The sequence below is a fragment of the Apus apus genome, chromosome 3, assembly GCF_020740795.1.
Source record: "Apus apus isolate bApuApu2 chromosome 3, bApuApu2.pri.cur, whole genome shotgun sequence".
NCBI classification, from domain to species: domain Eukaryota; kingdom Metazoa; phylum Chordata; class Aves; order Apodiformes; family Apodidae; genus Apus; species Apus apus.
The window spans coordinates 12,166,539-12,182,019 of NC_067284.1; the positions used below are offsets into that span (position 1 = coordinate 12,166,539).

General features: G+C 37.0%; 1 protein-coding gene across 4 annotated transcripts in view; it reads right to left on the reverse strand.

Moving 5' to 3' along the window:
- ORC3 (origin recognition complex subunit 3) overlaps nt 1-15,481 on the reverse strand; it is a 35,585-nt gene that overhangs the window by 11,516 nt on the left and 8,588 nt on the right. For 3 of the 4 annotated variants that reach the window (XM_051613765.1, XM_051613764.1, XM_051613767.1), the window contains 10 exons: nt 14,064-14,208; nt 12,753-12,857; nt 11,857-12,011; nt 10,791-10,927; nt 8,727-8,886; nt 7,807-7,920; nt 6,244-6,377; nt 5,699-5,762; nt 3,148-3,264; nt 2,216-2,295 (listed from right to left, as the gene is read on the reverse strand). In XM_051613765.1, coding sequence (XP_051469725.1) covers nt 2,216-2,295; nt 3,148-3,264; nt 5,699-5,762; nt 6,244-6,377; nt 7,807-7,920; nt 8,727-8,886; nt 10,791-10,927; nt 11,857-12,011; nt 12,753-12,857; nt 14,064-14,208 — 1,211 coding nt within the window. The remainder of the gene's footprint in view (nt 1-2,215; nt 2,296-3,147; nt 3,265-5,698; nt 5,763-6,243; nt 6,378-7,806; nt 7,921-8,726; nt 8,887-10,790; nt 10,928-11,856; nt 12,012-12,752; nt 12,858-14,063; nt 14,209-15,481) is intronic. The other variant, XM_051613768.1, reaches the window with a different exon arrangement.

The following is a 15,481-nucleotide window of genomic DNA, read 5'->3' on the forward strand; positions in this document are numbered from 1 at the left end:
AGGATGACCTTGACCACACGAAAGGCTAGAAAACATTTTTAAACTGTCTTGTAGAATATAATGGGTAAACAAGGTAACTTTCTTCCAGGCCAGACAAAACACTGCAATAATTAAAGAGAGAGAGCAGATAAGCAGATTTGGAGATGTGTGAATGGGGAAGAACACATTTATTTTAGCAATATTATTCAAAAAGAAGCTGCAAATTTTAGAAAAACTTATTTACAAAAACAATGGGATTACAGGGCCTAAAGAACAGGCAAGAGGATGGTTATCACCTATCAGGAAGCAGTGAAGAATCCTGTTTTCAACCTCGGGGCCTTGAGATCACTGCAAGGTATGCCAGGTATCAGAAAGTGGGATTAAGATTTTAAATCAGACAGGTGATAGGCTTAAAGCAGAAAGGAAATTCTCACATCATCCAGAGACAGTAAATAAATCGGATTATTCAGAGACAAGTTATGAAAGAGAAAAAAGGGAAGCTAAGATGAAGGGAAATCACCTGAAGAAGTGATAGGGGAGAATGGTCAACAACAAAAACGACGACAGCCATGGAAGGGCAGGACTGTGATGAGCAGTATCTGACAAATGACATCAACGATTAGCAGACAAAAACAGAGTACAGTATTTGGGCAGAAGACATTAGGTCAGTTTTTGAAGTTCTGCCACCTAAAAAGCTAAACCAGGTGCCCAGCCTGTTAGCTCCCCTTAACCAATCAAGGGAGATACCCCCACATCTCTTAATCTTACCTCTCTTCTGATTGGATTAATCCAATGTGAACTAAATCTCACACACTCCTCTAGACAATTAAAGTAGACTAGCTCTTGTCTAGATTGCTGAAGTTAGATCTCCTGAAACAACATCTTTGGGGAGAGCACTTTCAGCAGGAGGGATAAAAGCCAGTCCAAAAAAAGGCTGAAGAAAAGAAACAAGGAACCAACCACAAAAGGAACTCAATGCAATGACTGAAACCCCCACATTCAATCATAATTCACAGAGGGCAAAAGAGAGACTTTGCTACACATCAAGAAACACACTGAATCTGATGGCAGCATGAACTGTCACAGAGGAGAGGCAGATGAATTCAGAGTAGAAGAAAGCCTACTAAACATAGGAAGAGAAAAAGGAGAGGAAAAAACAGGCAAGAGTTATTAGAGATTACAGAACACACGGTACAGGAAAGCAAAATTACACATTTGTTGGCAAGGATTGATAGGTGATTGAGTGCTGCCAAGATTCAGGAGAGTCAGAGAAGGATTAAGAAGGAAAGACTGCAGAAATGACAAATCCAGTGTGTAAATCTTTCTAAAGGATAAGGGTAAAGAACAGCACAGTGGTGATATGCAAGAACCACTCAGTATAGCAAAGGTACAGTTTGAAGAGTATGTTTCCTTCTATATATGAGCCCAGAAAGTTATCCCCCACCAATGACATGTTTTTTCTATTCAGTTTTACTGTCAGACACATCAAACCTCAGAAGCTCAGAGGCTCTTGAAGAGGCAGTTATGGTAACAGTGCTGCATCAGCTCCTCCTGAGGTAGAAGCAATGTATTATTTGAAGGAATGTAGCCATCAGGAAACAGCCACTTGCCATTACCAAGCGTGTTTAAAAGTCTGTAGCTGCAACATTGCAACTGAAGGGTTTTCTATTAAGAAAATAGGCTTAGATGACTTTTCCATTTTAAATATTGACAGACAACACAAGTGTAGACTCTCCCTAAAGTCCTAAGCTCACAATAACACAAAAAATTAACTCAATCCCTGTATGGTCAAGACAATGGAAGCAGGGGGAAAGCAGTAAAATAAATTAAAAAACAAACAAACAAGAAAGGCCTTAGCTACTCTTTGGAACAGACTCTAATTTTAACACTAGATTAAAATTTAGACCAGCTACAGCTAATAATTTGGTTGATAATATTCAACACAATCGTACTTTGAAAGACAATGCCTAACTGATGTTCTTAATCATGCACAGTAATCTCAGTGGCTCCAACATAATTACTCAGGGCATAAGATACATTAGAACCTGGGTTTTGTTTCATAGGTAACTGTAGAAAGTCAAAATGAGAACAGCAGTTATACTTGCAAACAACCCTGCAACTGCCTGTGAACAGGTAATATCCTCAGCTTTAAGTTCCAGAATAACAGATGACTGATATTCTCCATGTGTATGTGGTATTAAAACAAAATGGGGAAAAAAAATACAAAAGAAATCACCTTGCTAGCTGAAGAGATGACTCATACTCCTTTGTCTCCCACACTTGGTTTTCCAAACACGCACAGTGCAGCTCCCTGATCTGTTATGCAGAGGTGCAGAAAGGATAAAATGTTTTACAAACAGAGCAATGCAGAACTCTTACAACAAGGTTTTCAAGTAACACACTTGTTTCCCAGAGATGCAGACTGATTGCAAAAGAAATGAGAGTGCTTAGTATTTTACAGACCCAAGCTTCTAGTGTTGTTGGAGTGTATGTGTTGCTCTGCACCAGGCTTCAAACACCTAACATTCAAATGAAGATAACTGCAGAGAACAGAGAGGAACTCCAATCAAATGCCCCAGTTAAAATACTCAAATACTGGGACAGTTCATGTTGATTTTGCAGTTAGGGACAGATTCTAGTAACAGTGCAGAAAACACATTGAGAACTGACAGACAAGTGCACATGCACAGAATATATTGGTCTTCTGGTGAAAGAAGAATTTGCATGAGAAGGTGGATTTAATGACATTGCAGCAATATGGCTATTAAGAGCAATTATCACCATTCCTTTAATTTTATTCTGTACAGAAGGTTGTTAAAACTCAGTCTCTCCATCTGAATTTGACTAGCAATAAGAGTATACATTGTCTGCAGTGCATGCAGATGATGTGGGAAAGCAAATGTGTGGGGATTGTTTTCCTCTGTGCATCTGCCTCCTCCTGGAAACTCCTTCCTCTTGACTGACCCTGTAACACCACCCATGGCACTGAAGAAACCACATGCAGCTGCCCTCTGCCCATAACAAGAAAGCATCTGTCTCCATCTTAAGAAGCAGGAGGCAAAGAGGCAGAATAGTAAACAAACAGAAAGAGTAAATACTTAATCAGATGCCATAGTTTGATACAAAAAAACCCCCATGTTTCACTAAAATGGAGTAACAGTACATCACCTGCTTGCCCAAGGGATACTTTGGAAGAGAAGATGTGAAAACATGAAGACATCTCAGAACTGAAATATAATTTTCATGGTAAGCATTCAAGTCCTCCAGCAACTTCTGCATTGTTTCCTACAGTGACAGATTTTTAAGTCATTCTGACATCCATATATTTAAAACTCTCATAAAGTACTGAAAATTAGTCCGAAATTTTGACATTGTGGTGTTCTATGGTTTAAATCACCACTCTTAAATAAGACCACTATGCAAAAAAAGCTGTATTTCAACAGTTCACAGCAATCATATTGCATATTATTAACTATTTTCTTCCTCTATCTCACCAGATAATTCTTCTTGATTAGCATTATTATTTTACCATTTTCAACTATATTTAGCCTTTAGATTATGTATGTTATCTCACAAAAACAAGACTATATGCTATACCTCTAATAGGCAATGAGAAATCATTTATTTACTTCTGCTCAAATCCTTACTATTTGTATTTTTATATTACAAATGCATTTAAAAATTTATGTCATATACTGGAAGAAAACAAGTTCTCTTTAATACTGTTACATCAATCTTATTCCCCCAAATGTAGAGCATTATAGCATCTGTATTTCCCTCATCTTGTTTCCCAGCTCAAGACTGATGTAGTTAATATACATAAATCACAATGCAGTAGGACTATGAATTTTGCCAAATAACAGAATGAAAAAGGCATATTTGGTTTTAGCAAAGTTTGAAAACATTATTAGATGACTATGCAATGTTATTTCCATAAATATAGAATATCACATTTATGTAATTTCAAATGAAATTTGCTATGGAAACTTTCAGAGTTGTAAGTAATCAGGATGTAAAATTGCTTTTAAAACTGATTATTCTAAATAGGTGGAACTCTTCCCATAGTTATTAAAAAGTGGTAACAACACGGAATATAAATTGCAGCTGACAAAGGGTATTTGCAGGTTTAGGTGTGAAGCCTGAACAGAAAGTTTACCTGGTCCTCAAGATGAACAGTAAACTTACATGAAGTAGTATAGTGACTTTGGGAGTGTTTCCAAAGTTCAGAATGATACATGGTAGGTAAGTATGACATACAGAATAAACTGCACCTCATTAATGCAGCAGTAGGGCCTCTTCTCCCCAAGCAGACTACACTGCCAGCTTGGCAATGTAATAATAGTCTAACTCTATTGTAGAAATTAGGACAATTATCTTCAATCAAAATTTGTCAGAAGCAACATATGCACATAAGCACAAGAATTCCAGCTTTTCTCCCAAACTTAAAGGTGAGGCTTTTGAAATGAGGGGGTATATTGTTAAACATATAAAGTTTAAAATACAAAGTTTGAGTTGATGAGTGTTCAACTTTCAAAATAGCAGCCCACTACATGGCCTTTAAACAAAGAAACAGTCTCAGCTGCTCGTCCCACTCCCTCCCTCCTCCTGCTTCAACAGAAGCATTTATGCACCTGCAGAGTGAACTGCACTGGGGAAATCATCCTGCAGAAACACCTCTGAAGAACACTCCAGAATCTTGTCTTTTTTTTGGTCAGCTAACTTTAATTGGTTTGTTTTTCTGATGATACTCATTGCACAGCCATGCAAGCAGTTGTGCTGGCACATCAGCTGAGGTGCAAATAACGAGCAAGTCAAGAGCAGTAGCTTAAGCTACTTGGCCACTGAAAAATATGGATCATAAAATCATGTCTACAACATGTCTCTCCTTGACTGCAACTGTACTGCACTTACAAACTTGCCTACTACCAAGCTCTCTTCAAGCCATTAACATTATTCTTCACACTTGAAAAGTCCTTACAGACCATGAAGATCTGCTAGGATAAATTAGTTGCTCTCTCTCTGTTAGTACCTTTCACCTGACAGGTTATCTGTACTTGAGATTAAGAGTTAGGATAAATCCTTTACCTGAGCAATGCTTCTACTGGGAGTGGTTCAGCTGGTGAAAACAACCAACAGACCTTTGTTGGTGAACTGCTACAGGCCTCAATAGTAGTAGCCTGAATTTAAACACTTGACAAACCTTCAGATAAACATGCAACATAAATTAAAGTTTTAATCCTGTAAAACATCTAGTATGAATGTGTGCCTTGGAACCCAGACTGCCCTACTGAGTTCAATTAGAAACTACATAGAGGGTATGGAGGATTAAGAGCTTATGAAATAACCTCCAGGATTACTTACTCATTCTTCAAACACTTCACTGACTTTCCAAGAAAGTCCGTCTGAGTAACCACTGGAAGACCAGGCCATAAATAAACCCTGTAACCTTTTAAAGCAGTTACACTTCTAAACAGAAGTAAAAACTGATGTAAAAAAAGTTGTGCAGCTTTGTATAAAGGTATACCTGGCAACCCTAGGGATCTGGAATTTTGACCTGCCAAACTTAATTCTCCATTACTGAATCTGAAGAACAGTATGCACTGCATGGAAGATGTTATATGGAACTACACATTTTAGTCTTGTATTTCATTATGCTCCACAAAATAATACAGTGGGAAAGTTATTTTTTTGCTCTCCAAAGACATTCTTAGAGTTTTACCTTTAAAAAGTTGTCTTCTGTCAGCAGTGCAATCTGTTTCTCTGATACTTGACATTCCACATATCTGATGGCAAGAAAAAACAAGAATATCAACTTATAATATAAAGTATTATTAAAGATTATAGGGTTACAAATTTAAAAAGTTTATGCTGCTGTAAGGTTTTCTGTGGAAAGGTTCAATAAGGGACAGTCAAATCCAGCAAGTTGAAAGGCCACTCCAAAACCCTAAAGATTATGTTCTAAGTCAGCTTAACAAATTCAGAAGTGATTTATGGTTATTTTTCATAACAGCTTGTTTCTGCATCACAAACAAGAGCAAAAAAAAGTTCAAGTGATTACACATCACAGAAGCTCTACTCTCTAGACCAGAAAATGAAGATTTCCTGTAATTATTTAGAACTGTCCTCCTTTAATTGATTTACTTGTGCTATAGAAACATATGCATAAATTATCTGGTTTTCACAGAACTACATTTGCAGATTCCTTTTATCTTTTTTAAAGCTGATTAAATACAAGACTGTCCAAAAATGTATTTTCCCTTCTACCTTCTAAAAGAGGGCAGTCTTCGGATATTTTCACACTGGTCATGCGATAAAGAATTTGCTCTCTTCTTAGCATCTCCCAGCTGGCAACACAGTACACTTAGAGGCTGGGAATAGAAGTGCTCCACAATACAGAGCTGGAAAAAAAAAAGCAAGAATCAGTGATGTTAATAAAATTCATACCTCCCATCCTACGTTTTGATGCTTTCCTATTACTATAGTTCAAATACTACAATGGTAGCAATGGTATTCCTTTAAAAATAAAATTCATTACAGTTCCTAATTATTCCTTAAGTCACTACAGGACACTGATTATTCAGTTTTAAATACAGTCAGATAATTACTGGTTTTGCTGTATGCTTTATTTGTATTCAGTACCTCAACCCCCCATGGTAGCTACACTTTATAAAGTATTTTCTATTCACTTATGTAAATAACTGCATTCTTTAGGTTACATATTCAGCTCCAATGCTCACAAAGAACAGAGAATATATTTAGAGATATGCAACTACTGTACACAAACAAGCTTATCTTATGTCCTAATTTTAATTCTGTTTAATGTACACAAAAATACATTGCTAAGATCCACGTACTATGCACATGCTAACTCCTTCCCTAGGACCCTTTCTCCCCTGCAGGACAGGGTCTTCCCATTCAATGCCAATAGGCTCGGTGTCCTGTACATCAAGCCATTCAGGAGTTTTGTTCCCTACCCCAAGTCTAGTTTAAAGCTCTCTCTATGAGCCCTGCCAACTCCTGGCCAAGAATCCTTTTCCCCCTTGTCGATAGCTCTATGCCATTATTCACTAACATACCTGGTGCCCTGTAAACATCTCCATGATTGAAACACTCAAGCTCATCCGACGGCACCAGCCTCTAAGCCAGTCATTAATCGGTCGTATTTTCCTAGTCCTTTCATCAGAAGAGATACTACAGCCAGGATAGTTCTCCTGGCCACATGGAATCACCGAATCTTATAAAAAAACATGTGAGACACTCTAAAGGCCTATGACACTAAAAGCAGGTTCACTCATGGAACCAGGCAAGAAAGAAACAATCTCACATCCTGCATTAAAACAGACTCAGGAACTACAAATCCTTTGGAGAACTCTCCTCTGCAATCCACCAAAGCTACAAGGAAACACACACAGAGAAATGTATCTGAATTTAAAGACCTATATAAGTCAATAAAAATATAATTATCATGCTCTGCATAGACTAGCTTTGGAAACCCTGAAGCCTTCCACTTTGTCTCCTGAGAGGGTAAATCTAACTCCAGCATTGCTGCACAGCTGCTCAGATCACAAGCAGCACTTACTCTGAGGCACAAAGTAAATGACCCTACAGCTCCTATTTCCCTGACAGATAAGAAGAGTGCATCCAGAAACTGTGCCAGAAGAGTTCAAGTGGGGAAGAGACACATAAGCTGTAGTTTATGCACACCCTGACAAAGCAGAGTACAAGGACCTGGTACAGCAAGATTAGGTCCTCAAGAGATCTTTCAGTGCCTAGAAATTACCCTTTGTTTTCACAATCATAATTTGAGCTCTTGTTACTATTGCCTACCTGAAATCCTTTGACAAAATTCTGGACAGAAAAATCATGGTACAGGAATATGTTGATGAGAACCTGCAGAACCTTCACACCCAGTTTAAAGGGAAACTGGGTTGTCAGAAGCAGCTAAGGGAGACAAAAAGGAAAAGTAACCACAGCAGAAATTCTTTCTGGAATTAAGCAAAACTTGTAGATACAATTTGATACAACTTTCAGTTATGTGCTAGCATTTAATTAAATGAAATACTAAACACACTGCCAAGTTCCAAAAACAGTATTCCTACTCAAGTATCCATGCAAAGATTGATTTTCAGTTTATTATTTTACCACATTTTTTAAAGTACCTTTTACTAATACACAACATTTGAAGTTAGTTTTGCTTAACACTATTATTTTATTTCTTTTTAAAATGACAAACAACAGGACAGCAACTGCTGTAATAACCAAGGATTCCACTAATTTCAGAATGTGTAACAGTGATTCTGGAAATCCTGCATAAAATGGTGTACAGGGAATCACACAGGCAGAGCATCTATATGGCTTGGCCATTTGGGTAACTGTTGATTTTGATGGGCAGCAAAATTCAGGCTGAACTGGATTTTTCCATGTTTAAAGATACCTCTTTCTGGAACAAAGAAAAAATCAAAACAAAGCACTGCTTTAGTGAAGAGGTGGGAATGTCCAAGTGTAATTGCCCAGGTATGTATGGACAAATGTCAGTGCAAATGAAAGATGAGAGCAGGTGTGTGTGTCTCAATGTAGGAAGGAAGGAAGCTCTCAGTATTAATCTCCTCTGTATAAAAATGTCCAAAATTCACAGCTCTCAGCATCAGATTCCCTTTCAAAAGCTTCAGAAAAACCTGCTTTTAAAGGCCTCACGTGTACACTGTGCTTGGATACACACACACACTCCTATTTAAAAAGGGAATTACCTTGTCAATTACAGTAGACAGGTGCTCCTTACAGGAAAGGGACTGGAAAAGCTCTATGCACAGCAGAGAGGAAACAGAGTGAGGAAGTAAGCTGTGGATAATCATTGGAGATGTAGCGATTCCAAAAATCAGTACTAGAGGTAATTCATGGATATGCTGACTGGATCATGGGGGAAGGGAGAAAAAAACCCAGAAGTTACATTATAGAAAATCACGAAACAAATGCATTATGTTCCTACTACCGCACTGAGCTTAGAGGCAGAAAAGAGTGAATTAAAAGATTTGTTGCCAGTAAACCAAGAGTTTTGATGAGGAGTAAAATGAAAAAGAAAGGGAGCTACTTAAAACCCTATAGCAAAAAAGCAAATTAAATTCTATTTTAGGATTCATATTGCAGGAAGTGGCACAAAAAGAATCTTTTCAGTTAAAGTATTGTACAAGTTGAGTCATAATAGGATTTTTTTCTCAAACACAGAAAAAATAAGAAAAGATATTAAACAGCTAAAAGTCTCAGGAAAATTTAGATTTTACACCATTTAATATATTCAAAATAAATATGAAACTCATCTAACAAACTACATATTCCCATTGTACTTCATTAAAAAAACGAAAAAATAAAAAATTGCAGCTTCTCTAGATTCAATCTTCCTCTTCAGACTATTTTTTAGTACATGTTTTGAGAACCAGTAACCAGGACTGAACACTGTATCCCTTGTGAACAGTATATAAATTATGCAAAACAGTGTTTCCAGTACTATTTCACCATTATCTTCCATTTTTTACCTTCATGGAGATAAAAATTCTATCTTAAGCATCATCTAGATTAAAATTGAACATTCATTCCTTCCCTGTTCTCATTACAGCAACTTTTGAATATTTTTGTTTTAATTGTTATCACACAATTACTTCATTTCTCTAACTCCTCAAAGTTATTGCTAGAGACTTAAACATAAAAACAATAAATTCCATATATTACTGTCCACTGTTGATAAAAGAATATCAGAGATAAATCTAATGTTGTGATTAAGAAATCAGAAGAAACTCACATTTTGCCTCTTTATCCTTATTATTAAACACATTTAAGACTGATCATTTGAATCTTCTAAACTTTTTTTCCTGACAAGACAGCCTATGAGAAAAAGGTGTATTTGCAAATAGTAGATTGACAGACCTGAAATGCACTTTATCTACAATCCACACGCTCATAATCAGGTATTTAACCTTGCCAGAAAAAGCAAAATAAACCACCACACTTGAAACCTCATTTTCCCTTGCCTTAATTATTTTTTTAAAATTGTGCATTTACAGTTTTACTTCTTGAGAAGAGAGAGAACCCACCTGTCAGATCTGAATTAGAAAAGAATATTTTTGCTGTGGGTTTGTCAGCAAGTGAAACTGCCTACCCTTGGTTAGAGGCAGTGTCAGGTGTGCCCACTGCAGCTGAACTTACTGTACAATTGCAGTCCCAATTCTGCTGCAACTGTAGTTTCAACCTGGGGGCTAAGTGTAAGATCCTCTTTTTGGAGAACAGCATGGGTTTTTGATTAGAATGCATGACATGATATTAAAGAAGACAGGTTAAAGAAGGACAGAAGCACAGGAGCACCTGGAGTAGTCAGCTACTCATTACACATCCTGGCCAACACTGAGAAATTATCTTGGTAAGTTTTACATACTCCTATTAGTAAACCAGTGATCTCTGAGCAGTATTACATCAGTAGTCATAAAAAAAAATATATACTCTGAAAACAACTTGAGAAGTTTTCAGAAGAAACATTTAGGCATCTTAAAAAAGTAGTTTCACTGTCACAAATTCTGTAACAACTAGTACCAATAAAGCCTCTTATGTCAAGGATTAAATCAGACACCCAGTATCTCAACCCTTCCATTAGGCACTCTAAACCAGAGTGCCAAGTTAGCTTTAGGATAATATATCTCTGAAACTTAGCAAATAGGTATTTTGCTCAATCCCAACTGTCCACTGGTCTCGTCGTTACACTTCAAAACAGCTGGAAATGTGGCATGGTGAAAGGAGTGGAAGAACTAAACATCAGGTCACATTACCTGCTGATGACTATGAAGTCTTGAAGTACTTTTGTGGTGAAGCTTTCCATGTCTTTGAATATAACTACAACTGGAGGAGATTGCCAGTGTGTAGAAGAGGAAGTTCTTTTTTTGCTTGGAGTTTCAGAATCTGTTTTCTTTAAAGCCATTTGTTACGCATTAATAAACAGAAGACAGGAAAAGAAAGATTCAATCACATCTGTAATATTATTATACTCCAAAGAGACACGACTTATCACGACAGTTATATTTATTATTAGCATCTAGAACTGCCAAGTTTCTTCCTCCCGTTTGGCAAAACAGGAAATACACAAATTTTAAAAACTCACATTCCAACAAAGACAAGAACAGCTCTGTGGGACAGAACTGGTGAAATTCTGTTGGGATTGAGGAAGAAAACTTGAAATGGACATTGCCCATTTCTTATATGTGTACCCAGTAATAAGAAGAGACTGTACTCACTATTTTTTTATTTAGCACACTGCTCTCATAATAAAATCACTTCTATCTTTTATTCATGACCAAAACAAAACTTAAAGCTTCACTAGCTTTATTAAACACAGATACAAAAAACATTTTGAAAGTTACTTTCTCACAGCCTGTCAATGTAGCATGAGCTGCAAATGATATAATGGCACATTAGCACTAATATGGTACTTTCCCCTGGATGGCTGTTCTTTCTTAAAGTTTTGTTTCAATAAAAAAAAACAAAACAACTCAGCACTCCTGGGAGAAAAGCATCTGGCATGAAGTTGATACTGTCATTTCAAACTTCTAGTTCCTAACTAAACATATGATGAAAGAGAACTTTTTGCTTGTTCTTCAGAATTCTGACATTCATACCTCATTAGAAACTAATTTAACAATTGTTAAATATATTACAAATTTATATTCAATCACCTCAATCTCAGTTATTTCTTAGTATGAAATGAAAAGCTAACCTTTGGTATTTTTTTCACTACTGCACAGAAATCTCAGTTACTTAATTTCTTTTTTAAAAGCATCTAAGGATCAGGCATTTTTTGAAACCGGTGATACAAAAAAAACAACAACCTAAAAATCCTACCTTTGTTACACTCTCATACCAGTTGACAAGAGAAGTCATTGAACAACGCACTCTGTTCTGAGAAACCTGCACATAGTCCTCATCTTCCAATGAATCCACATCTACATTGCAGTTCATCAGCTGCCCCATCAGCTTCTGCATCAGATTTTTTATTCCTTCAAAACATTTTTAGACACACAGTAAAGACATTTGGTTATTCAGTAACACTTCTCCAACTCATACTCTAAAAAGTTATCATTTACTATTTTTCACTTTTCTAATTATTCTCCTCTCTCCAGAATGCACATCCTATGCTCCACAAAGCTTGAAAATATTAATTATATGCATGCTTTTAATGCAATAAAAGTTATCCTATTCATTTACCCAGATAGCAACAATTATGGTTAAGAGGTTGGCCCTGCACCTTTCCTGAACTCCATCCACATGCTACTGGAATGATCCAAAAATAAATAAGGCAGCCAATCCATAGATCTGGGGATGCTGTCAAATGATTCCAGTTTTTTTACTCAAAAACTAAAACAGAGACAAGGAGTGTGGGACAAAATTTTATTCTACACATTCTCTCACTGAAATAATATGACTGTATGGTGGAATGTCTAATTAAACAAGAGGAAAGCCAGCCTACAAGATCAACAGGCAGTACAGTAGGCAGCGTGCTCTAAACATCTATGCTACAACTAATTAGTGTTTCAGTCTTCATTGTTTTAAACAGAACTGGATACCTCTTAAAACACAGTAGGCATTATTGCTACGTTAACACTGCATTGAGAAAAATCTTTAGAAAGTCTTCAAGACCCCTCCATCCCAAGCATTCTTACATTTGTGAGCAAAAGCTAGAATTTCCAGTGAATGGACAGCTTATTCAGGTGAAGAAGCAAAGCTACTGCAGTGCTTACCTGGGCAATCTTTGGCTTCCAAAAAGGCTATGTAAGGAGTAACAGTATTCTGAAGGACTTCAGAGAGATTTCTGAAAGTCAAGTCATGATCGGTAACATTTACACCTAGAAGAAAGACAGATTTTAAAGGACATTTTTCCTGTGATTTGTGACCACAAAGATTGAATAATAATAATAAACTGAACAGCAGATGAAAACCAGAAGATACCATTCAAGGAAGGAATGAAAAGCATTGCATCATCTATGAGGAAAGATAAAAAACTAGCTGTGCATGTTAACACTAGCTGAGTAAAAGAAACAGAGAATCACTGCAAAGACCCTTTATCCAGTTTGGAGCCCAAGGTTGCAAAAACCTGCAAGAAGTAGGATTGGTTTTATAACTTCCCTGCTCCTCATACCCTGAGAAGCCATCCACAGACATCTAAGCCCTGCAGACAAGATGGTGAAATTCACCTTCTCCAGAAGAACAGCAGTGCATACACCTGAGATCTGGATCCTCACATGGCTTATGTAAGGAGGAAGATTACTACGAATCAGTATGAATGATGAATTTACTATGAACTACTCAATATTACTGCCTTCCTTAACATCCTAAGTTAAACGGAAAAAAAAAAAAAAATGAGCCCCTCCACGAGGCAATCTCAGGAACTTCTCACTTTCTGCTGCCTATAAAAGCAGATTATCTTCCAGGCTCTCCTAGTGCTCACACAGCAAGCTTGAAGCACAGGCCTGATTTTAGGTTGCTCAAAACGACCCACAGAAAATTTGATCAGATTGCCATGGATCAGGTTTAGGATTACAGTTACAACCCTTTGAAAAAAAAGGAATGAGGGGAAGACTTCAGAACTTTACTTCAGGAATAAGATCTTCAGTTATTTTCTTCACCCTCCGCACCTTTTCCAAGATAATGACACTGCTTTCCTACACATAAAAATGCACTGCAAGAACATAGATCAGAAACACAGAAGCTGTGTAATTCCATGGTTAGTCACAGAATCCACCAAGCAAGTTGATGGCAGAAACAGGGACAGAATCAAAGCATCTCCTGTGCATCAGGAAAAAAAAACAAATTACTACCAACTGCCCATGACAGACCTTTAGGGAAGGTGTTGCCTTACTGCACTATTCTGCATACAGATAAAGGGGAAGGATCTCTTATCCTGCTTCCTTCTCCCAGCCCAGTCTCTTCTGTTAACATTTCTGAGGCTGATACTGCTCACAATAATTGCTGGAAGTCAGCAACGGATTTTTTGTCCATCTTCGTGTCAGTTTTAAGCAGAGGTATATACCCAAACATGTTTTAAAAATTACCTAAAACAAGAGCTGCAGTAGGTATTTCTCTGGACTTCATCCGACAAGTCCATTCTGTTGTCTTCTCTTGGAACTCAGAATGAGACCGCCTCAAAAAACTTACTAGGCTGTCAAATAACTGCTTATTCAAGTCTTCCTGTATTTTCTGTAAACAAATATGGAGAGATTTTATTTATAAAAATGTTAGAACACTAGAATATCATCTTTGTCCTACCCTTTTTTCTTCCCAACTTTTAAATCCTTAAAACTCCAGGGAAAAATTTCAAATAACACTAAGTTTTCCTGTGAACTATAAACATGCTAATTTACTTATTCATTGTGTGGCAAACACAGACATTTCCCATCTTGGAACTTCTGGTCAAATGCCTCAACAATAACTCGGAAAGCAAAGGAGCTTAACTGAGTTGTCACACCACAGGCTTTAAAGAAGAGGAAAAAAAACATGCTGACAAAGTGTTAAGTGACATAGGAGGAATAAAACAATGTAATACATTTCTGGAAGAATCTTAATGAAAATTCTTCTTATTTCTTCTTGGCTTATAAAAAACCTGGTAAACATTTTTCTGAGAAATCTATATGAGAACAAAGCCCCTCAAAATCTAATCCAGGATGAAATAAAAAAATTAGTAATAAAGGAAAGCAGTATGTTTTATAGGAAAAAATACTAAACCACCTTTGCTACACTGCATTTTGCTCTTCAGGATGATTTTAATACAAGAATACGTATATGTGGGGAATATTTGAAAAGGTGAGAGAAAGCAGGGAGAGATAGAACTTTTAGAGACAGATATAGTGGCAGTAGTTCGTATTCCTTTTATTGTGTGTGTCTTTGAAAATCTGCCCCTAATCCAAGATACGTCTCTGCTAGAACAGACAAGGTCAGGAAATTAATATATAGTCTAGGACACAGATGTCAGAAACAAGATTAAACACCTGTCCCAAATAAAATCATCAAGATTTATTAGCACCAAGAAGTGACATACAAAGAATTGAACTTCATTTATTATGAAGTGGCAAAGGCCATAACCAGCAGCACTGATGAGGCAGCTATCAAAGGAGTTAAGGTCACATCTCCGGAGACTGCACAGGATGCCTGCTCAAAACCCTGAATTCCATTATACAGAAGAGTTCCTGTTGCTCTCCTGAACAACTGACAAAACTGTACACAAAGTAATCTTACTCTTTGCACCTGCTTACTAAAAAAATATTATTTTGGCCTTTCTCATGTAGACTGTGCACCTCTGAGCTCCCACCCGATAAACTCTATGGCAACTCAGAAGAAACTGTAACACAGCATTTGAAAAAGAAGCATTTACATCATCAGCTTTGTAACAGCATTGTGACAGCTCCTTAATTACCATACATCCCATAACAATCCTCCAAGCTTCTGTTTCAGAACCCATGAGACCTCGAGCTGC